Genomic DNA, 26,936 nt, shown 5'->3' on the forward strand with positions numbered 1-26,936 from the left:
AAAAGAACACAATATAATTTTGGAGCATCAGTTTACAAAGGTGCATGAAATTGCTAATAATGTAGAGATATCAAAAGACCACATGACAAAGCTATGCAGGATGGATGCTGTGTGTGCTCACTGCTTCTCCAAAGAAGACAAAGATGGTGCTGTCAGTAGGAATGGTCATGTGTCGATATTTTGGGTTGCAAAAGGTATTCTGTGGATTTTCTATCTTAAAAAAGGTAAAGCAATATGTGGAAATTGCTAATAATGTAGAGGTATGACCACATGACAAAGCTTTATGCAAGATGGGTGCCGTGTGTGCTCACTGCTTCTCCAAAGAAGGCAAAGATGGTGCCGTCTGTAGGAGTGGTCATGGTGTCGATTTTTTGGGTCGCAAAAGTAATTCTGTGGAATGCCTATCCTAAAAAAGGTAAAACAGTAAGTGGGGATTAATATTTTGGCTGTCTAATGAAACTGGATGCAAAAATTCCTGAAAGTAGACCCCCTTGCTGAGGAAAGGAACCATCTGGAAAATGCACCTACGAACAAAAATGTCTTGGCGATGGGAAAATTGAGTGACTTGCACTACTATGAAGTGCTGGAACATCCACCTTATTTAAGGATTCGGTTACCTCAGACTTCCACCTCTTACAAAAACTCAAACACCTCTCTGGTGAACATTTTTTGTCAAATCAAGAAGCAATTATGACGGTAGACAGGTACTCAGACAGTTTTTGGAAGAACACTGCAAAGATGAAATAATGACACTCAAGCACCCCTGGATGAAGTATATTAATAATAAAGGTGATTATGTTGAAAAGTAAAACTTTTTTGGAAACATAAATTTATCATTTTCATCGTCAAGCCGAGGACTTTTCAGACCACCCTCATAATCCCCATTCTTACAATTTTTGTCTTATGTACTAAATTATTTTAAAATTTATATTCAGTCTTCCTCAAATATTTATTCTTTTATTAAAATTTTATTTGAACATTGCTTTAGCTTGTGTAAGAAACCATTGTGTTATTTTTTGATGACTCAAAACTAACTGAAATCATTGGTTTATTCTGGGCGCAAGGTGTTGGAGGAGGAGGCAACAAGTAAGGACCCTCTTCCGGATGCCCTGCTGCCGGGTGTGGTGGAGTTCATTGGTGAGTTCCCACGGGAGAGGCCACGGTGCATAGTGCAGTGTGCAAGGAAGACAGAGGTGGCGCTGTGGCCTTGCCTCTTTGCCGTCGTTGGGAGACCACGCATCTTGTTTGAACGTTGCCTGGCAGCCGGCCAGCTCCGAACGGCTGCCTCCTACCTCATAATTCTACAGGTGGGTGCAGGTATCTTCCCAGAGATTTCTCAGAACCTTGAACAATGTCAATGATTATGACAGTTACAAAAAAACCCTCCCAAGTAGTCGTTTGTGATTTCTTGTAGTTGTTCTAAATGATAGGATGACACCAAATAAGTTGCATGTAAGTCAGATTAGATATGTATGTTCTCAGGCAAAATGTTGTTTGGAATGTTTGGTCACTAGTCTTCCAGTCGATCGAAATCCACAAAATGCACTTGAAAATTTCTTTTTTTTGAAAAATTTGCACCATATTGATTTATTTTTTGAGTGAGTGGTATTTCAAAGAATGTGGATTGGGTGGTAGGCAACCATGAAATATTATTGTCACTGTAAGAGAATGAATGAGAGGTAGGTGATTTTGAGGGAATGAGTGGAAGCTGATTCACTGCCTGAGAAAAAATAGTTTTAGAGAAAGGGGTAAGGCAGGTAAAGCATGGGTGAAGGTGTAGGAAGTATGTCTCATGACGAGAAACAGTCTCCAAAATAGAAGAGCATTAGGAAAGCAACTAGGTTGGCAAAAGTATTCCCATGATAAAAGAAAGAACTTGTTAAATATTCTTATGAATACTAAGAAAGTCTTTTTTACTGTGCATATCCTGAAAGGTAATAACAAAAAGGGTATAGGGAATATCATATCTTGGTGCGTATATTGGTGTCATTGTTGTGCTTGCATTTTTAAGAACTCTTTCATATCTTTTTTAGAACTTGGAGAGTTCCTCGGTTAGCCGTCAGCATGCCACTCAGCTGTTGGATGCCGCCCTTGAGCAGGGGCGGTGGGAACTCTCACGGGACTTGGTCCGTTTCCTGCGTGCAATTGGTTGGTTGATGACACCTGTTACTCATGTTTTTCTAGTTCTCTCATTAACATAATTTTTGGATTATTGGAGTGTTCACATTTACTTGTTTTTTTTTAAAGTCATTAGTCATTTTTCTTAAATTTGGTCTATAATTCCTTCTTTTTTTTCACCTTTTCTTAGGAAATTGCTTGAATTCTGCATATTTTCATTTTAATATTAATTTTTTACTCATGTATTTTGATAATGACTGACATGTTGTGATTGATTTGAACTGAATTTAATTGTTGTGCTCAGTGCAATATCATCCAAGATATTTTTATAATTTTTAGGTAAAGTTCGACCTGGGGCGAGCAGTTTTTTTTTTTTGTAAATTTTCTCAAGAAATCTTGAGTTGTTTGCATCAGGGACACTTTGTTTGCTCAAGGTCACTTACCTAACCCTCACACATGCTTTCTAGTCATCTTTCACTCATGTATAATGCTTATGGAAAAGGAGCTTAGTACTAGGCTCTCTTTTACCATCTATCTCCTTAGTTATTGAATGCCATCTGAGTGTAAAGTTATCATTCCCTTTTCAAAGTTAAAGTACTTGAAAGAAATGTGTTAACCAACCTAGAATAAGATTGTAATCTCTTTTTTAATTTGAAATTATCCTGGACAACATTATTTTTGAATAAGTAGCATAATAAAAGACAATTGATTGCAAGGTAGTAGGCAAGGATGAGAATATTGTGTTGAAACCCCAATGAATTTCCATGGGTTACACTTCAGATCTTTTTGTTTATTTACCATTCCACTTTGATGCATGATTGAGTTTTGAAGAAGCCATTTCTCAAGGCTGCAATTTTCATTTCTTGTAATGTTAATGAGTTAGGTTTCTTTCACAATTATTTCCCATGAAATTTAGTATCATTTTATGCTTTTAGAGATGATATTGCCGTGAGGTTGCATAATAATATTTGGTGTAAGTGAGCTGAGAGTTGCCTTTGCTTGTTTCTATGCAGATCCCACGGACGTGGAGTCACCTCGAGCATCATTCTCTCTCTTGCCGTCCAAATTTGGGGTTGGGTCACCCCACCCACCCACGCCCGCCGTCTTATGCCCCAATGAGGAGGACCTCTCCCTACTGCTGGGCACCATGCAGGTTGGTGCATTCTTACTCCACTCTTAGCCTCCATGCATGCTCAGGAGATAGATGCTTGGTGATTTTTAAAAAAGAATACAAAGTTATAAAACAAAGGCATTTAAAAAATTATATCATGTAATGTGAATAATTATGGGCAAAACTACATGCCACACTCTAGAGACAAAAGAACAGTCGAACAGTGGATTTCCAAAGGTCACCTTTTGAAATCCACTGCTCCGAGGAAGACGAAGACTGTGAAATCGGCTGACTAGGTGATAGCCATGATTTTTTGGGATGCACACAGAATCATACACATCAATTACTTAGTAAAGGACATGGAGAGCATTATTATTGAATGGAGAGCATTATGCATTGGTATTGAACTATTTTATTGAAGAAATCAAGAAAAAATGTTCCTATTAGGTAAAGAAAAAAATCTCTTCCATCAAGATAATGCATGGGTACCCACCTATGCATATTTGAAGGCAAAAATTATTGAATTAAAGTTTTAAGTTGTTACAACATCCACCATACTTACCAGATTTGGCCCCCAGTGACTTTTTTCAAAACATCAAACAAGAATGTCATCACCAATACAGTTGCCTATTTTGAAAACCTTCTGGAATCCTACTTTTTGGATGGCTTAAAAATGTCGGAGGAATGCTGGGAAAAGTGTATCAAGCTAAAGAAGATTGTTGAAAAATAAAAAATCTTCACAAAATAATGTTTACCTTTGTTTTTCTGAGGACATGTTGAATAACCCAAGTGCCTGAATTGGTTGATGAAACTCTGGGTTTTGTCATATTTTATTACCAGTGGGCTATGAAAGTTATCTAAGATGTTATGTCATGAATTACCTGCCCTAAAATGATTCTACCCACATTATGATTGCAACTTACCAACTCTGGTTTGTATATTTATAAATCTGGATTCTATTTCCTATTTCATGATTCTATTTTCCATATCATATTAACAGTGTTGTTCATTTCAACTTCAAGCATATTGCCCAGTGTAACAGAAAGATCCATTTGGTCAACTTATGATATTTAACTACTCTTGATATTAATGCTGGTAGTTGTCATTTAAAGTTATTTTAGGATCGATATGCAGGATAACCACCATGACTTTTCTAAGATTCACTTAAAAAGACAACCTGAGCCCAGACTGACCCTGCAATACAATAAACCCTTCAATATATATAGATTTCTTAAAATTATCCATATTTGTCGTGGTTAATGTGAAAAAGTAATCAGTTGGTAGCAACCTATCATCATTTCGATCAGTACTTATGAAATTAATGATCAATTATTAAAAGCCGCCAATGCATGCCACTCTTCAGGAAAAACTCGTATGTAAATTCCAGCATAGGGTCTAAATGTAGTAGGTCTGAAGTGGTTTTTTTCTCTTCCACTTTGTTTGATGGGGAAAGGTGTCGAGGGGCCGAAGTTTCAGCACCACATCCACTCCCAAGACCCAAGGCTGGGGTGCTGCGTCTTCAGACCCCAAGGCAACTGGGTCATCGTCAGGTCCTGAGCCTTCGCCTCAGTCTCCCATGCTGCCACTCTCCTCTGCTGGAATCAAGGCCGGCCACCGCGAAGTGATGCGCTCCAACAGCGAGAGCCGTTCGGTTGGGGGCAGCTCAGGGGGTGGGGGTCTTACCGAGCGAATCCGGAAGAAATCAGAGCCAGGCAGTACTGCTAGTTCTCAGCAGCGGAGGGAGGAGGAGGAACCGTACCTGGACCTGGTCTTGCAGCGGCATGCCAGGAAGCTGCTCAAGGCAGGTCGCCTGGGAGACCTGGGTCGTCTCTCAGCCTGGCATGCACCCTACTTTGGCCTGGTCAGCTGGCTGCGCAGTGAGAAGGAAGGTGCAGCCCGCCTGCCGCACCCTCCGGAGGTGGCACTTAGGTCGCTGCATGCCAACCTGAGGTGGCCATTCCCTGATCCTCCACGCTCTCCATCCAACGCACCTTGCCCGAATCTACCCTCGATGGCCACCAAGCTGGCGGGAGATTCCCGTAAGTGACTGGATTTTGGTGGATTCTGCACTTGGTGGGAATAGGAGCTTCTTTGCCTGTCACCTTATTCTCTTGGAAAGCTAATCTCTGAGACATAATAAGAAGTGCCCTATCTTACTCTGTAAAAAGCATTAGTGATCATGTAAATACTTACCTTGGTGAATATCGAAATGAATTTGCAGAAAAATCTACTATTCATCAGCAATCATAATTCCATATCCTGTTGCTCAGTTTCAACTTTATATAACTAGTAGTTTAGAAACTTAGTGTGCTATGCAATGAAGAGAGTCTCTGTTTTTAATACTTATGCAGAGTACTTTAATGATGAAATATTATTAGTATTTAGAATTTGATCTGAACTAAATAAAAATTAATTAAATTTTTAAAAATTTGTAAAATTTACATTTCATCGCCTATATTTATTAACAATTTGTGTTTTAAAAATTCATTTTTATTGCCACGTTTAATCCTGTGTTAGATCTATTGTATCAACTGCAAAATAAATTATTCTAAAATATCCCCACCATAGTCTTAACTGCTATTTAAGAGAATAAACCAGACCCTTTTTGCTCCCAGGGTCATCATCATCTGGTATCCATTCGCTGCCAACTCCAATAGATGAAGGCGTTGGCAATTTCGATGTCAAGAGGGGTTCATTGCCAGGCGTTAAAACATCACAAACTCTCCCAGCGGCCATCACTGCAGAAGTGTACCCCATGAGGCATGCTCAAGTTCTGGAAGCCCAACTTATGCCGCACCACGTTTCATCCCCAGGTAAAATCCCCCCACCCATCCCATGAGCCTGTCGTCTCCCAATATCTCTCTCCAATGCACAGGAAAGAAGATGATGGAATCAACCCCAAGTACTATGATACCTGGAAACATGGGCTATGGCATTATTAAGAATATCAAGGGTTTGATAATTTTTGTTATCATTTTCTGTTATTCTCCCATTGAAATTAATCATATTTTTTTGAGAAACTTTTATCTCATACCAGTTGCTATGTGCCTTCCAGAAATATGGCTGCGATCAAACTCATTTATAACAACTTCACAGCTAGTGAAAGCAAGCAAAAGAATTGATTAGAAATTATGCATTAATATTGAGGAGAGTATCACAGTTAAAGTGATTACTGAATTCAAAGAGCCTTACAAGATATAGTGAGCCAATTTTTATTTCAAATGAATGAGCAGCACTAAACCCATACCAAGGACTAAGACTGTCGCACATATAATTCCTGTAATTGCCTCCTCCTACCTCCTTCCATTTATCCTTCCACATTCCTAGCAGTATCAGTTAATGACCATTTTGAAAATTATTTGTTGCCATATGTAGTGATTTTTGGTACATCCAATTCATTGAACATTTATTCATTATGTTTTCTTTATTGTTTTAATCATCTATTTATAAGTGTAAGGATGTGTTGTCCAGGGGAAGAGCATTGTACTACTGACCAGAGGGCCCAGGTTCTATTCCTGGGGTTCCCTCTGGGCACCCTCAGCATCACATGAGCTGTATGATTTTTTAAGGCTATCAGATCTTCCGGGGAAATAATAGGTGAGATGGGGAAGGGAACTGGCCATCCTACTTATCAAATTGAATATAAAATACACCTAGAACAAATATACCTTGAAAATATAGAATAGTATGAATTTCATGTGCTGTATAGAGGTTTAGTACTAGGTGATCCCTTAATTATCAACCAACCTTCTGGTTTATAACTGTGGTTTGGTATCTATTTTATACATTATAGATACATTTGACAGTATTTTAGGATGTGAAGTTCTTAAACATATCCATTTCATGCTGCAGGTGCCACCAGCCTGTAAAACCTTGAAAATATAGAATAGTCTAGAGGTCTTTCCCTATTCTGATAAACTGGTCTTTAGGGCAGGTTCATTTACATTGGTTTTTGGTGAGCCTGGAAAAATTGTTTGGCACATCTGTTGTAGGAAATGCATTGGTCTAAAATTGCTGAAAATTATTGGTCACTGCATAAGTACACTCTGTATTTTTCATTGAAGTATCAGTACTGATATAAATTTATTGTGAAATATGTGTAGTGTACAGTAAATATATGCATAGTTTACTTCAATATTGATAAGATAGAAATATTTAAAGAAAAACCCCCATTCTGTAATTTGAGATTCATTTGAAAGATGCTACTTATTCTTGACTAGGTATCTGCATCATAGATGTACTCCCTGCTTCCCCCTCCATTGAAAGAAACTGCAATGAAATTTTGTGAATTGAAATGGATCACCGCTTCATTTGAACATAAAAACTTCAATATTTTGTTTTCTGAATATGGGCTTTCATTATATTCGGAGTTTCATTATGTGCAACAAAATCTTTCACCTGGTGCCTATATGCTTGTGGCTGTTACAAAATGTGTATCGTTTTATTCCTTAGCTGACAAGTTCTCAAGAAGTGATATTTTTCATGAAATCGAACTGCTGCTGCCCTGAACACTGTTGGCCCTATGTTTGGACATATCATTTTAGTGAAATAGCACATCACTATTTGTTCAGGATATTATAGGTTTTATTTTTTATTCAGGTTTCATTTTCTGCAATATCTGTGCTCCTTAGAGGAGCAGGGCTGGGCCCACTTTATATTTTGAGATAACCAAAGAATTCCTGATCAGGATGATGTATAACATTTGATATTCTCCACTTCTTTGCTTATACTTCGGGCACACATGGTTAATTATATTGCATGCCCAGCATCACAATGACACTACCAACTATTCCATGTTCTTTCTGACACTGAAGTCACTAATTATTGCTTATGAACAAGTATTTAACAAAATATAAGCTTGAATGGTGATGTGGTACACACTGGGAAACTTAAAATATATCCAGGAAAACCTGGAAAACTCTGGGAATTCCTGTGTAGTTGAATAGTGGATATTCTATGAGTAATACAATAACAAATGAAATTCATTAAGTTCAATAATATGATATGGGAAATTTCCCTGACTTTATTTTTTAGTTGAAGAAACTCCAGTATTTCAAAAATGGTGGTAAGAACCATTCATATTATATGGCATTGGAAAATGATTGGTAGTGTGATGTATTTTCCATCAGTAAGTCCTGTGTGCAACTGTAAAAGGGTTTTTGTGGACATTCTGACATCATTTAAGGGCTAAACAGGACCCATATTGTTGGAAAATGATTGGCTTCCATGGTACAGTGATTTCTATCTTTGTTTTTCCTCAGAGGAGAGGAGCTACCGCAGTGAGGAGAGCTCATGGTGGGGGGATGATGGGGGTGAGGAAGCCATTTGGGGCAGGGATGTCATGGGCATGATGATAGAGCCGTGTGCCGAAGTGGGCATGAGCAACGGAGGGGAGGAGGTTGAGGGAATTGAAGAGTCAAAAGTGACGGCCCTTATAGGCAGGGCAGCACTGGAGGGTGCAGAGACCCAGCCAACGTCAAGGGCAGAGGTGCAGCTGCGTTACCTTCATCAGCTGTTTGTGGAGGCAAGATGCTTGGAGTGGGCGCTGGTGGTGGCCGTGGCACTGAGGGATGCTGGTGCTTTGGCACACACGATCAGGGCAGCCCTGAGGCCGCCATCCCCCTCCTGCCCCTCTCCGGAGATTGAGGCTGCCCGCCTGCGAGACATCCTAACTGCTCTCTATCAGTGGAGTGCCTCTCAGTGGTATGTTTCTCCCTTCTCCAAAAATACTGCCCATACCGAGAGTCGCATATCCAGGGCTGACTTTGTCTTCCCTTGCCATGAATTACAGCCAACAAAGAACCTTAGATCATCAACTCTCAATATGGGCTGGAAACAGAGCTCATTTGTTCATTGAATTCTTTTGGAGTGAAATGGGGGGCGAGATGCTGACTGTGAATGCACAATGCATTAACTCCCATGTATCAAGAATTGAATCCTTGATTGGCACTGCCCTGAATATCATACTTTGCCAGTAAAAAGCAGTACATATGACCCAAAAGACCCCTGAGGTACAAAAATAACAACTGAGCTTTAAATTATTTTTTAGTTGACTGTTAATTAATAAGTAGGCATGATATTCCTACTTATATAAACCCTCATCAAAATTGCCTTCCAGGCTTTTTCCTTTTTTAATATCTGTTTAGCCATTGAATCATCCCATCAAGTAATGCCAGGAATTATCTCTTAATAGTATTAGCAGTTGTTATCAGATGAGGTGGCTGACAGCTGAAGAGGTGGTTGCAATATGTGGTTGGGGTAGAATTTTCAGGGATTTGGGGGTGGAAGAGAACCTGGTATTAGCATTAACCCACTCTCAGTAACAAGAGGTGACGAAGGGTCACATATTATTTAAACTGATATTAATTATCTGATAGCTGTACAAATGTCAACTCTTATGTGTAACTCTCTCCATTGTTTCTCCCTTTGCAGCTTGGTGTACAAACCGTTCTTGTCTTTAGTCTATGGTCACGTGGCTGTACTGTCGAAACATGCTGTGGGGGCAACGATGGTGCCCTCAATGGACGAACCAAGAGCCACAATGCAGACCGGTACATCATGTGTGGTGTCCGGTGCCCACCAGGGCAGTGGCCTCTTGGCCCGGCCATCCATGCCACGGTCCCTCGAGTGCCCCATCCTGAAGCCACTGGTCGGTGACGAGATGGCCAAGCGGGCCGTTGTCCTTGAGAGGGATGTGTCGGAGAGGTCTGTGACAACGGCATCTGTGACCCATCCCAAGAAGGGCAGTGGAGGGGGGGAGTGGGAGGCAGGGGGTGCAGGGGTGCTGGTGGGTGCCCCTGGCATGGCAGAGGAGAGGGGTGGCAGGGGAGAGGTTGGTGGGAAGAAACCACTGGAGCTGTGTGAGGAGGAAGAGGAGGGATACAGTGAAGAGGAGGATGAAGACATGGCCAGCAGTGGCTCCAGTCGATTGGCATGTGTCGTGTCCTAGCGTGACTACACCTGCTCCATTGTTTCGGGTGATATGATGTACGTCCACCATCAAGTCCGGTCCTTACCTTTCCCTCCCTTTGATTTTACTTGGTACATGCAAAGAGACAATATGCAGTGTGTGTGTAATTATTGAGTAAATTCGACACGAGCAATATGTCAGTGCGTGATTGCTAATTTTTTTTTGGTCTCCCAGCATCATGTTTGTTGATGTCGACTCCATGTAAATATACATTAGCATATACACACATATTATATATACATATATATTTTTTAAGAGGATTATGTGGGCCTATTCCCTATGGAGAGAGGCTTTGAAATACCTAATTCATGAGTACATAAAAAGAAAAAAAGCAGCAATAATATGAAATAATATAGCATGAAACCAATATACATGAGCATATGCTTAAAACAAATCAAACACGTATATGAATAATTTTGAAGTGTCTTCCTACTATCCTGTCATTTCCTCTTGCTCTCCTCTTTACTCTCGGGCATCTAGCATTGTAAATATTTAAATACTTTATTCCTTTATGCTCATGTTACAATGAAATCTCGTTATCCGACTACTTATTCAATCAGCTGGTACCTTGTGTGTACATTTTGGGTATTGATGCAGTCTCAGTGGATTTACATATATTGCAATTAAGCCATTAACTGTTGGATTTCACTGCAAGGACTTCATTAAGGGTGATATTAATTTGTAACTTTGTGAAAAGATGGCTTCCCCTGAGACCACCTTTGTTGAAATGAGACTTCATTCCTTACAACCATTTGAAATCAGTCTGGACTGCCGCTGTTCACATCAAATGTAATGGAAAAAAACTGCTTTTGAAACTTGAGATTATACGTCCAACAAAAGAAATTCATACATGGTTTCCAGTCGAATTTTTCCTTAGGTTGTAATGGCATAACTATCACTAAAGCTTAGCACTAAAGAGCACTTAGTTACTTTATTTTTTTTGCAAATTTATTCTCGTTGATTTTGTTTTGGAATAAATACTGATGCAACTAAATACAGTTCAGAAAAGTCTCTAAATTCAGTAAATTAGCTCATAATAACTTATTATAGTGAGTAACATGATATTACCTAGAAAAAAATATTAAAAATCAATGGCCATTACATAATAAGAGTTTTAGAATTGTAGTGTTTTGAAATTAACTCAGAATAAAAAAAAATGGTGATGCTGTTTGAAACTCATTGTCAATGAAAGTTATTATTAATGTGTGTATAAGATTTCTAATTTGATTAGGATTTGAGGTCCATTTTTAAAGCGTCCATGTGCTGTTGGCCCAGTTGTTCATTATAGCATTTGTTATCCTTGACTACTCTGTAAGTCTGTTGCATTTTTGTCATGCTCAAATGTATATAAAATAAGCAGAAGGAAATAACTAAGAAATAGGGTTGTGTCGTGAGATATGTATTTATTGGTCTTTGAATTTAAGAAGCCTTATAATGAGAGAGACCTTTTTGGTGTGTTGTTGTTTTGTTGTAGAATTTTATCCAATCTTTAAAAATAATTCATTTGATAACTTTCTAGTGTGAATGACTATTTAAAACGAGATTTCATTGTACATAATTACTCTTGGTTTTGAACATATTTGTGTCTTTAGATGCAAGTAGCCATAAGTATGATGGGTATACATATTTTTAATAATGAAATGGTTATCATATCACATGAAATGCTGTTTAAATGATACCTGTGAATTTGAAATGACCTTGGATATAGCAGAAGTAATTTTTCTCAAGCACTGCCATGAAGAGATGTTGGTCCATTTGTATTTCTGTCTGAAAGAAGTTCCTGTGGGATTTTTTTTGGAAAGAGTTAATTAGATATGATGCGAATAAATGATAGGTAGGTGCCAACTAATGAATACTTTCTTCAAAGGGGGACTCAGGAAATATTTAGGACAGGAAGGGGTAGAGTTTATAGGCTGCGTTCATCTACATATATTATAGGAAAGAAAATGATTCAGGAAGATGTGAATCCCTCATTTCATAATCTCACTTCATTGTCAAATCATACCAAGCATATATGGATAGGAATTGGAATTATCTCTGAGTAATAAGACTACATTTAAATTAATAAATCATTAAATTTAATTTACCTTTTATTTAAGTCTTTATTATTGTATTTATTTTGTATTAATTGTGAAATGCATGATGCCCTCTTAGGCCACAGAAGAAGCATTTCATTGAGATGAATGCCATGTAACCTCATTAAATTTTATTTGGTTAATGTTTTTGTTCATTCAGAATTGTGGATGTACATTTTTAACAAAGAATTTTGTCGTTTCTATTTTGTGAATCAGCTATGTCATCTGTCATACATTTGTGGATAAGTTTCTCATTCTCCTATGACTGCTCGGGATCAAATTAATGTTGGCTTTCTTTGTTTAATGATTGTTAAATTATTCCTTTTTTTATGAGGTTTTGTGTGATGAATTGATGCTTCTTGAGGGAAATATTTTTCAGTGACTTTATAGTGTGTGTGTATGTCCTTTGGTCATGTGTGTTATACTCGAATGGCCCAAAAATGTTCATCAATAGCATTGGCCAAATAAAAGGTGACTTGATCCGGTTAAAGTATAGATTTTGAATTTTTCGATATGCAGAAAACATATTTTTGCATTTTAATTAGCAGATTGAAATAATATCTTTTGTGCCAATGTTTCCCTTATCGAAATTATTACATTTCAAATCAATCAAGCACAATATGAACAAAGCAAGGAAATGTCAACATCATTTGTTTGCAATTTGCCTATCAAAGCTCATGGTCTTAATTAAATAAGGACATAAGAGATGCAAGGTCTTCATTGAATGAAACATTTTCTAGTTCAGTGTAACACAACTAAAATTTTCAAGTCAATTTGATGATGGTAGTGCCAATTTAGCATGCCACAAATCTAAAAATGTGTCCATTATTTATATGGTATGGCCAATGTTATAGAGAGGGAGATGTATAGTTCTACAGCAATTTTAATTAGTAAGCCAAGTGTTTAAATCAAATTCTTATGGTTGGAGGCTAGCCGAGTTTTGGTTCCATTGGATGGTTAATTATGACAGACTTAAAATAAAACCTTTGGTATAATGAGATTAAGATGCAGGTGATTGACTAGTAGCAATTCACTTTTCATCTTTTTTTACAATATTAGGAGAATTAACAAAAAGTAGTTCATAAAACATCCACTCCTTCCAAATTGTAACTTTGGAAGACTAATGATGACATTTTTGATCACCAAGGCTTTACCATCTGAGATGACATCAATATCCAGCATTTAATCAAAGTTTGCTTTATTTCATCTTGTACATTTTTCATTGGAGATACTAATTTATATTTGAGTAAATTTTATGTGTGCATATAGTGCAATACTCAATTGTAATCAATTTTAGTGAGATTGTTGTAATGACTTTATGCAGTAGCAATGTCATCAACTTATACCGAATGCTCTCATCTTTCTTCAGTGAGTTCATTTATTTTTAATACATTTTTAAATTGTATTTATTCCCAATTTTAATGAATATGCAAAACATTTAATATTGTCTGAATCATGTTTTAAAGGAAGAACTGATATCAAAAATTTTGTTGTGTAAACTGCTTATTATGTGTGGTTGTGAAATTGCATGATACTAAGCATCTGTCATATGATTCATGGAAGCAATGAAAAGTTTTTAGCCCTCTTATTTAAATTTTACTTATGTTAATGCTGATTGCATAATTTTCATGAATTGTAATTTTTTTCTGCTTGGAATTCTTGTGTAATTTTGCTAAGTAATTTTTTGGCATGATTTTATACTCAGCATTGAAGCTTAAACAGCTTAACACAGTCCGCTGTGCTATGTTGAAAGGAGTGGCAAATTTCCATTGTGTTGGGCTTTGGCCAGAAAATACTCTGGTGATACATGGCTCACTTAAAGATATACAGAAAGATGTGGGAGATATGTATTGAAGTTAACATGCAATAATGCATCGTTTATTCATCCAGATATTTATTTATCTTTCAATTTAATGGAATGTATTATTTTATACATGGTCCTCTAAATATTTATAAGCATTGAGAAATGGTGTTATGAATTTTATTCCCATGTTGAATTTGGAGATGGAAATAGATTAATGTTATAGCTAGGTTTTGCATTTGTTGTGGTTGTTATTGCTATGATATCTTTGAGAAGAAGGGGCGGCAGTTGTATTACATTCCGCTGCACTGTTATTGCAGTGACACTTGTTGAAATGACATGCTTCTCTCACTGGGCTCATCTGTAATGTTTTTAACAGCTGTTGTAAAAATTAACATATCACCCATGCCATCATGTGTTTATTGAGATGAAGTACAGAGTTATTTTCCAGACTGGCAAAATTGTTGCTGCGTTAAGTTAGCACTTCATCTAACCTTCCCTTCCAATGATACTCATCCATTCAAGAATGCTCAGTAAACTAATATATTTTTATGTAGAAAGAAGAAAATAAAGGTATTTTTACAGCATTTTTACCAAAGTTATCATTTTTTCCCATTTGGTAATTACCCTGTGATTGATTTTATTAATTGCTTATATCTTTTCCGTCACAGCTTTACTGTTTGAATATTTGACTTAAAAGGAATTGAAGATGACATATGATGTGATCTGCATCTTTGTGATCCACAATGCGTTGGAGAAGTGGGTCATGTAGTGCTCATTATTTCGAGTATTAATAGCACTGTGTTTTACTGCTCAGTTTGGATATGAAATGCCTGGGCAAGATGTGTAAGTATGTGATAAGCTGCCAACTGTAGGGTGAAAATATCAGTAAAGAGGAGTTATCAGCTTGGAGTTTCAGTGAGACAGTTTTGTAAGGTTGAATTTGGTGGTTAATATCAGACCAAAAATGTACCAGCAACGTGTTTGCATATTGTTTATTTCCTGAAAGTAGCTGTAAAAAATTTTGATTCTTAAATTAAGTATGAATTGGTTACGTTGACTCTTTATTTTGAGTTTGAAATGAAAGACAAAATTTTTTTTAGTGTCGGTTTAATGATAAATAAAATGTTTTTGTGCTGTTGATGATGCAATAATTATATTTTTTCTTTGTAGCTGTGATTTCTGTTGAATAATCATAATTGTCCCAAACTTGCACCTGGGACACGGGCAAAGAATGAGCCCAGAAATCCGGCTCCAGGAAGGATGGCCTCGCGCCCAGTGTAGAAGGCCACCTTCTCCTCAGCACTGCACGGGCCTTCTAAGGACCATGAGGAGCAGCCAACCTTACAGCTAACGGACTTCTCTCCAGTCGCCATGGAGGTGTCGGAGATCCCTTCGAGAATTCCAACAAAGCCAGTACCCACCTTGTCAGCCCCAAAGGTAGCCGATCAACAACCTTACATCACGTCAACAGACTCTTCTCCTGGGGACTTGTCACTTCCAGTAGAAGCCCTCCCGACGCCGACAGTACAGAGTACAAGGTGGGGAAAAAGAAGGAGCAGAAGAAAGGCCCAGCAGCCACTGCATCCACAGCCGCGTAAGTTGTCCAAGGGAATATGATCAAGGACTAACGACTCCGTAGTCGCCGAGTGACTGGCTGCCGCAGAAATGTCTTCTCCCAGGACCCAAGATCTTCCATCTGGAGCCAAGACGTCTCCGGAATATGTGTGTTCCCTCTGTGTTAAAGATGACGGAGATCGCACGGTCTGGGATACGGTTGCGTCCATCGCGAGGGCTCTCCACCGCTAAGTCATGTCAAGGTCAGTTACTCCTCCGACTCCTGGAGGAACTAGCGAGCAGCAGGATGGTTTAATCAACCACTTATGGCGAGACGAGTCATCATTACTCAGGGGAACACCAATGGGGTTCTTCGTCGGCGTGATGAGCTTCGAGCGTTCCTCCAGGAGAAAAATGCTGCCGTCACCGCCTCAACGAGACGCCCTGCCGCCCCTCTAATGATTGGAGAATGCCGGATTGGACCATCTTCCGCTCGGACCTGGATCTCCAGATTCAGCGAGGGAAACATTAGGAGGTAAGTCCATCCTCGTCCACAAGTCCATCGAGCCCCGAGCATTCGGGTGATTCAAAATCCACACGAAGAGACCTTCTCGGTGGACATCCGGATGCGGGGGATGGCTCAGAGTATCATCCCTATACTTTCCGCCGGGGAAGCCAGGGGATACGGATCTCTTCATGGGGCTAATTGAAGACGGCGTCGGAGGAAGCAGAGGATGATGCATCTTAAGACGCCGCGGTTCTTCCCGAGTTCCAGTAGATGGGCGTCATTGGGACATACGTCTCATCCGTCCAAGGAAAGCCCCCGGCTATTGATTACATTCCTGATGTCATCTGGGAGCTTCCGAACGCTGCGAGGGCGTATCTAACTAGCATCATTAACAGTTGCGTCCGAATATCCTATATCCTGACCACCTCGAATAGAGCGAAAGTCGTATGTCTGTAGAAGACGGAGAGATCGGAGGTGGGTCCCGCAGACTTCTGGTCCATCGTCCTCATCGGATTCGGCAAGATATTTGAGTGACTGCTGCAGCGCCCGATAGCCGTATACATCCGGGAGACTTAATCCTCCCGGAGGCACAGTTATGCTGCCGCGAGCAGCATGCGACGGTCCATAAACTGGCGAGAGCAGCCGATTTCATCACGGACGCCTTCAACAGGAAGATGGCGGTTGCCGGAATATATTTCGACGTCAGCAAGGCGTTCGATCGCGTCTGTCACTCCTGTTGAAGATGAGACGACTCCATTTCCCGACTTGGGTAACCATGTTGGTCCACTCCTACTTATGGGACAGAATTTCCACTGTGCGATGGCTTGAGGCAGGTCTAGGGGGCGACGGATCTCCACCGGTGTGCCTCAAGGGTCCGTATTAGGGCCATTGCTTTTTAACATCTATACCCATGGCAGTCTTAAGCGGCGTGGGAGTCATGGCATTCTGTCCCTATATTCAGACGACGCGGCGCTCCTTGGTAGATCCTGGAGTAAGGAGACCGCGGTGCCTAGACTGCAGGGCGCCGCCAACGGAATACTGCAGTGGTATATCGTCGATGGCGATTTGCAGTCAACGCACAGAACACGAAAGCCATTGTTCTTCCACGCGGGTCAATGAGGGCCGCCAGGAGAGGACCTGTCGTTGAATTGTTTCGTTTAACCGTGGGAATGCAAGGATCTTTATCTCGGATTGCTGACGGACCGGAAACTCATTTGGAATACCCAAGCGCTTCGTATCCGTGCGGAGGCATTTTCGGTGCTTACTCGGCTTCGGCCAATTATTCGCCCGCTTTTCCTGAGCACGGACACGAAGCGTCGGCTGTACCGTGCGTGCGTGTTGCCCGTCATCACGTACGCAGCGCCGGTATGATCAGGAGTGTCTCATTCGTGTTTCGCTCGAATTCAAGTGGTGCAGAACTCTGCTCTTCGCTGAATCTTGGGACGCGGCCGTTACGACCGAAATGTACCGAGACGGGAAGCTAGAACCCCTGGACATCCTACCGAAGATCTCGAGTAAATTTTTCGAAAATTCAGCGGAATCGGAGGCGCCCCTCATGCGGAAGGTCGCCGACATCCTAGTCTTGTCGTAGGATAGTCATAAGTACCCCATAGAATAGCATAGCTTAAACATTGCGGAAGCCCTACCGGCGGAGAAGAGATCAAGGCTGCTCTGAGCGGGGAGGAATTAGATCAATTAGACAATGCAGCAGAATTATCCCCACCTTAGTAGCCATGGCGGCTGGAAAGGTGAAAGGCCGTGGTCACGCGGTTGATCAAGGCGGGACACTACTTGTACTCGTAGGGGTAATACCAACCTGACAGAGTAGGATTGGTACGCACTCGGTAGAGTTGTCACCCTTCTAGTGTTGGCCCAATTGGCTCACTTGCGTCCCTAGGTCTGTGCACCACACGTCTAATCTTGGATATTTTAGTAGAAGTGGAGGGCACTTTTCATCTTTGTGTATTTGGAAATGTCTTAAAAATGAAATCGCAGCTCTCCTCCACTCTTCATTAAGAGACAGTCTTCGGCATCAGTGCATGTATTCGGAAGAGAATGGTCTACGGGAAATTTGATTAGCATGCCCGTGTTGTTTTTTAACTTTAAAATTTGGCTGGCTTGGAACTGAAATTTTTTTATACGTTTGTCCATATTACATAATTAAAATATTATTTCAAAACTGCCTATGGATTTCTGGTTTAAAACTGGAACTTTGAAAAAAGATGGCCAAGTAATTCTACAGATACATCCAATACGTACACCAATGAAGAAGAAAATGTTCGAAAACCAGTGGTTTCTACAGTAGAAGATATATTAAATTGTATCAATGGTTACATTACAAATCTAGAGATTGGTTAGGAGAAATGTATTGATTTATTCGATATTTTCAGGCTTAACTTTGTGGAAATCCAATAACACTGAAGTAAAAATAAAAATGTATCTTTCCACCCAATTTTATTCGGTACAGCTAGTTTCACGCATCGGCGACATCCTCGGGGCGCCGATGTCATCCTCGGGGGTGACGCCGATGTGTCGAAACTAGCTGTACCGAATAAAATTGAGTGGAAAGATACATCGTTATTTTTACTTCAGTGAAGTGTATTGATATTTGTACAGATGGTGCTCGAGCTATGGTAGGAAAGATAAAAGGTTTTTTATCACGTATCCAGAAAGTAGCTACAAGAACAACCACACACAGGCATTGTATTTTGCATAGGCTAGTTGCACTACGGAATAAAAATGTTTCTGCAAATTTGCAACATGTTATAGATGAAGCCGCGCAAGTGAAAAACTACATAAAATGAGTACTACTTAAATCCATATCATTTTAAACTTCGTGAGATGAAATGGGTAGTGTAGGAAGCAATTTTATCATACTTTGGTAAGGTGAAAGGTTCTCGGCATTGGAATGAAAGACTGCGCTTTCCAATTTAAAAAATTATTTTATTTTTCTACATAATCGCCTGCGACTTCAACACACTTGGTCCAGCGTCTCTCCAACGATTCTTTCACGGAAGTGAGAGTCTTAAACCAGGAAAGCTGAGAAAATACCCATCTACGGCCCTCTCAACTTCTCCATTGGACGCGAAGCGCTTCCCAGAAACAAATTTCTTCTTGTCAGGGAACAGATGGAAATCTAAGGGTGTTAAATCAGGAGGATAGGGGGATGGCCGAGCCAATCGTACCCGAAATTCCGTAGTTTTTCCGTCGCCCACGCTCCTTAGTGGGCAGGTGCGTTTTTTCCCTGGTGAAAGGTGATTTTTTTTTCTTCGCGGCAGGCCTCTTGCCGCAAATTTTTAGTATCCAGCTGCTCAAGACAGATGGAGTAATATTCGCCTGAAGTTGTTCTCCTTTTGTCAAGATAATCAATTAACAGGATCCCTTTCGCATCCTTAAACCCACTAGTCCTGACCATTCCAGGAGATGCGATCGACTTCGCTTTCCTTGCCGCTGAACCCCTGGGTCCCCACCACTGTTTCGACTGATGTTTCGTTTCTAGCGTGTAGTGATGGACCATATGCCTCATCCATGGTGACATCGCCGCACTAATTTGGTCGGCTCCCTTTTGAATCGATCCAAACTTTGCTCCGGAAATCGTTTTCGCATTTGCTTTTGATCGGCATTCAGCAAATGCGGCACCCATCTGGCGTATAGCTTTTGCATCCCAAATTCTTTGTACAAGATGTTCCGCACCCTTTATTCCGATTTCCCCTCGGCCTTAGCTATCTCAGTCGCCTATCGTCCAACACGACATCGTGAACCTTTCCGATGGTTTCCGGTGTGGTTGCGGTTTCTGACCGTACTTCACGTGGGACAACTTGGAGGCGTGTGCCACCACGTTTAAATTCAGCTGTCCATTTTTTAACGGTTGATATCGGAGGACCAGAGTCCCCGTAAACTTTTTACAGCTTTGGATTAAGTACGTTTCGGGTTAATCGATCCAAAACGAGGAACTTCATGACCGCACGAAATTCAAGTTTTTCCTTTCAAGGAAAAACACGAAATACCTCTACTGAAACAACTCGTGTAGACAAACTACTTGAGAAAACAAGTTGAAACTTGTCTTACAAAATAATGGCAGTTGCACCCAGGCAGGATACAATTTCGCTGATGGGTACGCAATCTCTGTGTCAGGTGGAGAACTTTTCGCCTTACTCTCGTATACTTGAGTGATATGGTTATCCAGAGAGAAGCCACTAATACAACTTTATGAACTCTGAAGTGAGGTATTGGAATTCCTGAAGACAAAATATTTCAGTACAAGTGCAAAAATTTGCTTTCAGTTACAATTTTTATTTTTTTTTTTAAATTGAATCTTTTGATGAAAAAATTATTTCAAATTTCATCAAATGAATCTAATTTTTTGTATTGTTTTCCTGCCTTACATGAATGTTTGAGTGAATTAAATTCAAAGAAGATTGCGACATTTCGAAAGAATTTTTAGAGCACTTATAAAACTTGAAATCCAATCTTTTACAATATTTTCCAGAAGAGTACTCCAATTTATCAAAATAAGCTATTATTGCTTCCCTTCCATTTTCTACAACCTATTCATGCGAAGCTGGAATGTCTTATTATGCTACAACGAAGTAGAAGTGCAGCAACAGAGGTCCGAAACCAGACCAGATATTGAAGTACAAGTTACCTATATTGCGTCTGATATTAAAAATATATGTTTCAAAACTTCAAAATCACAAAATTCATAAAATACTTTATTTATTCATGTTTTTGTGTTTATATTATATTTAATAATATTCACCAAAAAAGTAATTTGTTTTAATATAACGTTTTAAAATTTAAAAAAAGTTGAATTACCCAACCTAAAAAAAAGCTAAGCGTTTGGTAAAACTACCCAGGCTTGCGAAGTTCGCCATTGCAGAAAACAATTGGGAAACCCTGATTTAGTACAGTCGGTTATTTGGTAATCACTGTAAATATTTAAGAGACTTTGCTTGGAATTTTTCTCTGTAATTTCGTAAAGGGGATCGTTTTATGATACAGTGTCGTTGCATTAAAATAAGAGCAGAAGTCGAAAATTTATTCCAAATTTTAGATGCTGACATACATTTGGGATTGCAGACGTCGGAATCCGAGGGTGCTGTGGACATTGGTGTTTTCCTTTTATAGCATTTACATACGAGACAGGTTAGTAAAACGGAGGAGTATTCATGGTCACATAAAAAAACAGTTTAAAAGTATACACATGGTCATATAACGTAGTTTAAAAGCCTTATAATTTGACGAACAGATTGGGTTTGTTCAGTGCACAACAGAAAAACCGGAAAAAAACATACACGAATACTCAATTAACAGGCCTCGCGGATTCTCTTCAGTCGCGATATTCGCCTCCGATAACTTAATATTGCACATTGGTCACAAGAAAAATGGTTCCAAGAACCTGATTTCTCTACACTGGGATAACTTATGCATTGATAACGCATGCGAAGCAACACTTAATATCCTCACCGCCCACTTAAATTTTCATTCGCATTCGTTTACCCCATGCTCATTGCCTAGTTTACGATCCAGAGCCCACTATCGTCACCAGAGTCGTCCTTTCACACCAAAAACCAGAAAGTACTTAACAATATCTCCTAAGCTAGAGCGTTTTTTTTTCTTGAAAATCACCTAAAACACTCGTAAATCCTTCCTCAAGGATTAGCATTGGTAAGTGTTGAATTTTGTAGAGCGTAATTATGTAAGAATTCATTTATTAAATAATTAAATGTTAATAAACATTTAGATTTCTCTAAGTAACAATTTATTAATAAAACAGTAAGTCTACTACTTGTATTGCTCAACATTAAAGGCTGAACACATTTATTCATACCATACCTTATTATTGTAATGTAGAACTGATTAAACAAAAATTGAAGCGGGAGGCTTTTGTTGAGCAACTTAGGACGTTGTATGGGTTTGGTGGTTTTTCTTCTGATTGGGTCCATTCTGTTCTGCATTTAATCCCTCTCATTTTACTGACACGTTGCTGTGATAAACTTAGTAGCGTATCCAAAATAATAGAGCAACCAGGCAGGGTATCACAGAGCGGAGGTTAAATTACATATTAAATCTATTGCAAACCTGAGAAGGACGTATCTTTAGCAGTGATGTTGAAAATGTATTATTACCACATCGTAGTGCAATTTTCTGCACGAACGAAAAGAGAACAGAATAACATTTTCCGACCGCGGTAGGGTCATATTCTGGTTACAATTAGTCCGCTGTGTATTCACCCGCTGACACACCCTAACGGTGGCTTGCAGGGTACTAAAATAAAGGAATAGACACTGAGAGCAAACGCGGGACCCATCTTACCTAGATTTGTTCACACCTTAAGTTTCGTTCAAAATTTAAAACACTCCTTTGATATGTCTGTGGCCTCAACAGGTTCGCGAATTTTGATCCATCGATTACTCAAAAACGTATCGTGGATTGAGTCAATCATTTCTGAGGATATCACTTTCGTCCCAAACGATGTTCATTATTTGTGGATATACGGCCACGTGTTAACACATTTACCCTCTCGTAAACAGTTGCAAGCACAGAAGCAGATGAACCATGAACTTCATCCAACTCGGCTTTGGTATTTTTCGGTTTTAAGCCCTCGGTGTTAATCCGCACGTTGGCTGTTTTTTTTCATTTTTCTGAATAAACAAAAATGTTTGCGTCATCAGAATATGAAAATGAGATCGTTCGATGAAAATAACTAAAAATTTAACAGCAGCCTAGTGAGATATGAGTCTTGCTAAAAGCATTCCTTTTCCCATTCATAGATTTGGCACCATGTCTTGGGCGTTCTAAGGAGTTATTGAATGACTTACTTAGTACGTATTTGATGTCACGTTATGCATTGTCGCTTTAGATTTTTTTAGCTTATGCCTGTTCGTAACCGCCTTAACTAGTAGATTATGGATAATATTCAAGGTGATAATAATGTTTTTGACTAATCAATATGGGGATAATGCCCTGCAGTTATTCTGTGAACGTTATTAATCCGCGCCTGCTGTTTTCCACTCGCTTGGAACTAATTTCAACTAGTCACAAAAATATGACTTTGAATTTATTTCGGAAGAATTGGGAGTGAGTTTACATATGAATTGATAGGATGGAAGAATTGTCTTCTTCGGTTTCCCTTAACCAGTGTTCACCTAATCTTAATAACCACAGTTTTTAATCATAAGCAACAAATACGTTAAACACGACAGGAGACATCGCTTTGCATGTTTAATGCCCACGGATCGGGATAAATAAGAATTAGATTATAATAAGTATAGGCATAAATTTAGGGATAGAATAAGTTATATGCCATTTATTGCGCCATATAATTGATATTACGGTTTTTTTAAATTTTAACGAGGGTCGTCTTCTTATTAATATTGAATACCTTGCAAATTTTTCCGTCCGATGCTACCTGATTCGGGTTAAATAACTATTGCTAGCGCTGAAACTCCCTACGTATAAAGCTACATATGTGGCAAATAAGACTTTATTATTTAACACTATTTGACATACACGTTGACCTAAACTTTTATATTAAAAAGCTATGCAGTGCTCGAAAATCCTACCCGCTACACACCTGGCGGCCTCAGACATGTAGTGAACACCAGAGCGGTTCAGGGGGTTCCTACACGATTGAATCGCCGGCTGAAGGTCGATGACAGACTCCCCGATATGCCTGCAGAAAGCACTCTACTCTGATTGTTGCCTTCCACTCGGCCCCGTACCAGAGGTCCACGATCAATCCTCGGGACAAGGCTGTAGATCGAGAGCGTCACATCAACCCCCTCGACACCACCCCACCCGCTTCACTTCCGAGTTCCATTCCCTGAAGGAATTCGGAATCTCTTCATATCCACGGTGGACGGCATCTTTGACGCACACATGAGCCACGACCCGCAGCTTGGAACACTTTATGTCCGTAACCGCCGCTCTAACTGCCGTCGTCACCTGGAGAACGCCGCCACCATGCCGTCAGGCGCTGGCTCACACCCTCCCGGCCTCCTCTCCCTCAACGAGACTATTAAACGTCCGACGTTACTGCTGCCTATCACTAGAATACCCCCTTCCCACTTTGACGGTTCCTTCTGGGTGATGCTCTTACAGGGGCGGAGGTAGGGGCTGCAGATACCGCTGGGCTATCCTCCGATTGCGCCTGATACCTTGTTGGAGACGGGGATGAGGTTTGCCTTCGCATCTCCCCTCCCTCGCAGTAGTGTTAAGTTTCCCCTGCTGCTACGCGAGACAACCCTTCAATCCTCTGGTTTCCGAAATGGCACCTATGGTCAAAGGATCGGACTCCGGGCGGCCTCTTGATCACTCCGCCAAATGTTCCTTTCGGACGAATCCGTGCGGCACCTTTGGTGTGGCGAGTTTTCGCAACCTTACCCAGAATCGTGTAGAGTCAAATAATTTTGTGTATAGGTAATACTAGCAGGAATATTTTCGGGTTTCATTTGTGTTTTCTAACCTCATTTACACCTTCCTTCGGAATAGAAGTGTCCCTATTTCCGCTGAGGTAAACTGGGATATAACAACCGATATTGGTGTACAAATTGCACACTCTCTTAGGTAATGGGAAGAAGATGAGTTTTGCAAGACTTAAGAATTGAAAACAAAATTTAAAATCGACAAAAATGCAACCGATTAACAAAACGAAAATCGTTATAAAATAATTGGAAAAAAATGTCGAAGCAAGAATTAGAAAAATATCGTACCCCCTTTTATATTTTCCGTCGGGAGAGGTTTTGTGTGCGGTGTCCATGGCATCACTCTTGAAAAGAAGACATTTTGGTTATGTTCGGAATGTATGTCGACATAGGCTTATACTATAGACGACGCTGAGTGACACCCTTAACCGAGTTCTATCGCCAGGGAGCCGCTATTCCGGAGGATTTTTTCTCAATTATCCAAATTCATCCTTTCAGCGACCATCATGAGAAAAAAGGGTAATGCAACAGACGAAAGTCTGTAAGACACTTTATTTTTAAATAACGATGTTTCGGGGGATCAAGATGGTGCGGTGGCTATTGGAGAGCTGACCCGCGGATGAAATTAACAAACATAGTGAGATTTTTCCAAACGGTTTCACGTTCTTCGGGAAGGACAGGCCAAATGGACACGGTGGAACAATATCAATGTCAGTAAATTCACATCTTGGTGAATGCGATACCAATGGCATAGAAAGAGTTTGGTGCAACGTAAAGGACTTGAACGACAGATGCCTGTTCGTGTGCTCATATTACCGACCTGCAGATTCCAAATGGGATGTTTTACATAAGCTCGACTAACAAATACCCACATATCCACACCCGGCAACAAACATAACAGCGGTAAATTTATAATCGCTCGTGATATTACCCTACCGTTAATTAATTGGGACTCGTACTGCCTGGGAACATTCCAAAGGAAACGAGGTTCAAGAATTTCCTATGTTTTCGCAAAGCACCCTTTAGAATAAGTACTTATAATCAGCAACAAGGGATCTGAGCATATTTGATATCTTTGCGTCATCTTTACCCGAGATAATCACAAAATTTGAAATAATGGACGGCGTCAGCGACCATTAAGCTATTCTTGTAGAGATAATAATTTTATTCGCGAAAGTAGAGAAGGAAATGCGTAAAGAATACTTTTTCAACAAGGCAACATTCAAAGGACGAATTCAACATAGCAACCCAGACCGCCGATATGGTGACTCCCGCATTTTCTTTGCATTATATATTACAGTTCGCCTTTTTAGTTAATACGCCCTATTACAGAGCTTACCATGGACTTCAACCTTCACGTGGTGGAAGGGCTTTGTGCGTTCCGATGACCCCTAGAGCTGTGCTGGCTGGAGCAATCATCGTTGCTTCTGCCAGCACTGTTGCTAAGACGTCTGATCCCAGTTGTGCAGCCAATTTTGCAGGTTGAGTGATGTGGTCACATTAAGAATACTACCAAAGAAGTAGCGGGAAACCACCTCAATTATTAATCGCATTATTTCATGACGGGCAGTATAGAGAAAATGAGTCCTGGTAACTACGGGACGTCCCAATCGGCCGTGTGTCGTGCCTGGCGGCGGGAGAGGCAAGGTTTCGGCAGTCGTCAACTCACGAAACTCTTGGAAAGGAAAACTGACAGCCGCAGCACACTGACACAGAAGAACGAATCAGTTAAAATGGGAACTTGGAACGTTAGGACAATATTGAGGCCTGGAAAATTAGATAATAGAAAGGGAGATATGGAAAAGGGAAATATGTGTAGATGTTTAAGGTCTATGCAAAGTGAGATTGAAGGATAGCGTGGATTACTGGTTTGATAGTTATCGAGTAATTTACAGCGGAGGGGATGAGATAATTCACGCCTTCCACCAATAAGTGAGGCGCTTCTTACTTGTTGTATTCCAGGCAAAATATTCCCGCTGTTTAAAACGCTTAAAAGTCCTAAGAGAAAGCGAAAAGGGAAGTTCAGGAAACTCCTCAACAAAAAGTAAGATTGCAGCGAGAGGTCGCCGACGAACAAAACGAAGAGTTGTTTGCTCGCGATAACCTGGTCAACAGTCGCTTGTCTTCCTACGCCTTAAGGTCGTTCAGTCCAATTGGAATAGCGCGAAAGGTAATGTTTACTACGGGAGGGCTATGCTGAAATGTGACGGCGAGGGAAAGGGAGAGTGGTGGAGATGAAAGGCCGGTTTTCACTCTTACACCCGAGTAGGCGAGCTTGTTCCCATTTGTTTTATTGCACCCGAAATGATAAAAATGAAAAAGCACATATAAGTTTGATAGAAGCGCTTTTCACTGCCATCATCTGATGCT

At 40.1% G+C, this 26,936-nt stretch overlaps 1 protein-coding gene across 1 annotated transcript in view; it reads left to right on the forward strand.

The window, feature by feature from the left end:
• Rich (Guanine nucleotide exchange factor subunit Rich) overlaps nucleotides 1-14,650 on the forward strand; it is a 74,010-nt gene extending 59,360 nt beyond the window's left edge. Inside the window, exons 19-25 of the mRNA XM_071598775.1 lie at nucleotides 1,065-1,307; nucleotides 2,034-2,148; nucleotides 3,132-3,271; nucleotides 4,683-5,268; nucleotides 5,845-6,042; nucleotides 8,491-8,932; nucleotides 9,662-14,650. Coding sequence (XP_071454876.1) covers nucleotides 1,065-1,307; nucleotides 2,034-2,148; nucleotides 3,132-3,271; nucleotides 4,683-5,268; nucleotides 5,845-6,042; nucleotides 8,491-8,932; nucleotides 9,662-10,178 — 2,241 coding nt within the window. The 3' untranslated portion in view covers nucleotides 10,179-14,650. The remainder of the gene's footprint in view (nucleotides 1-1,064; nucleotides 1,308-2,033; nucleotides 2,149-3,131; nucleotides 3,272-4,682; nucleotides 5,269-5,844; nucleotides 6,043-8,490; nucleotides 8,933-9,661) is intronic.
• The last annotated feature ends 12,286 nt before the right edge of the window (nucleotides 14,651-26,936 follow it).

This window comes from Hetaerina americana, unplaced genomic scaffold (genome assembly GCF_022747635.1).
Source record: "Hetaerina americana unplaced genomic scaffold, ioHetAmer1.1.p SCAF_10, whole genome shotgun sequence".
NCBI classification, from domain to species: Eukaryota; Metazoa; Arthropoda; class Insecta; order Odonata; family Calopterygidae; genus Hetaerina; species Hetaerina americana.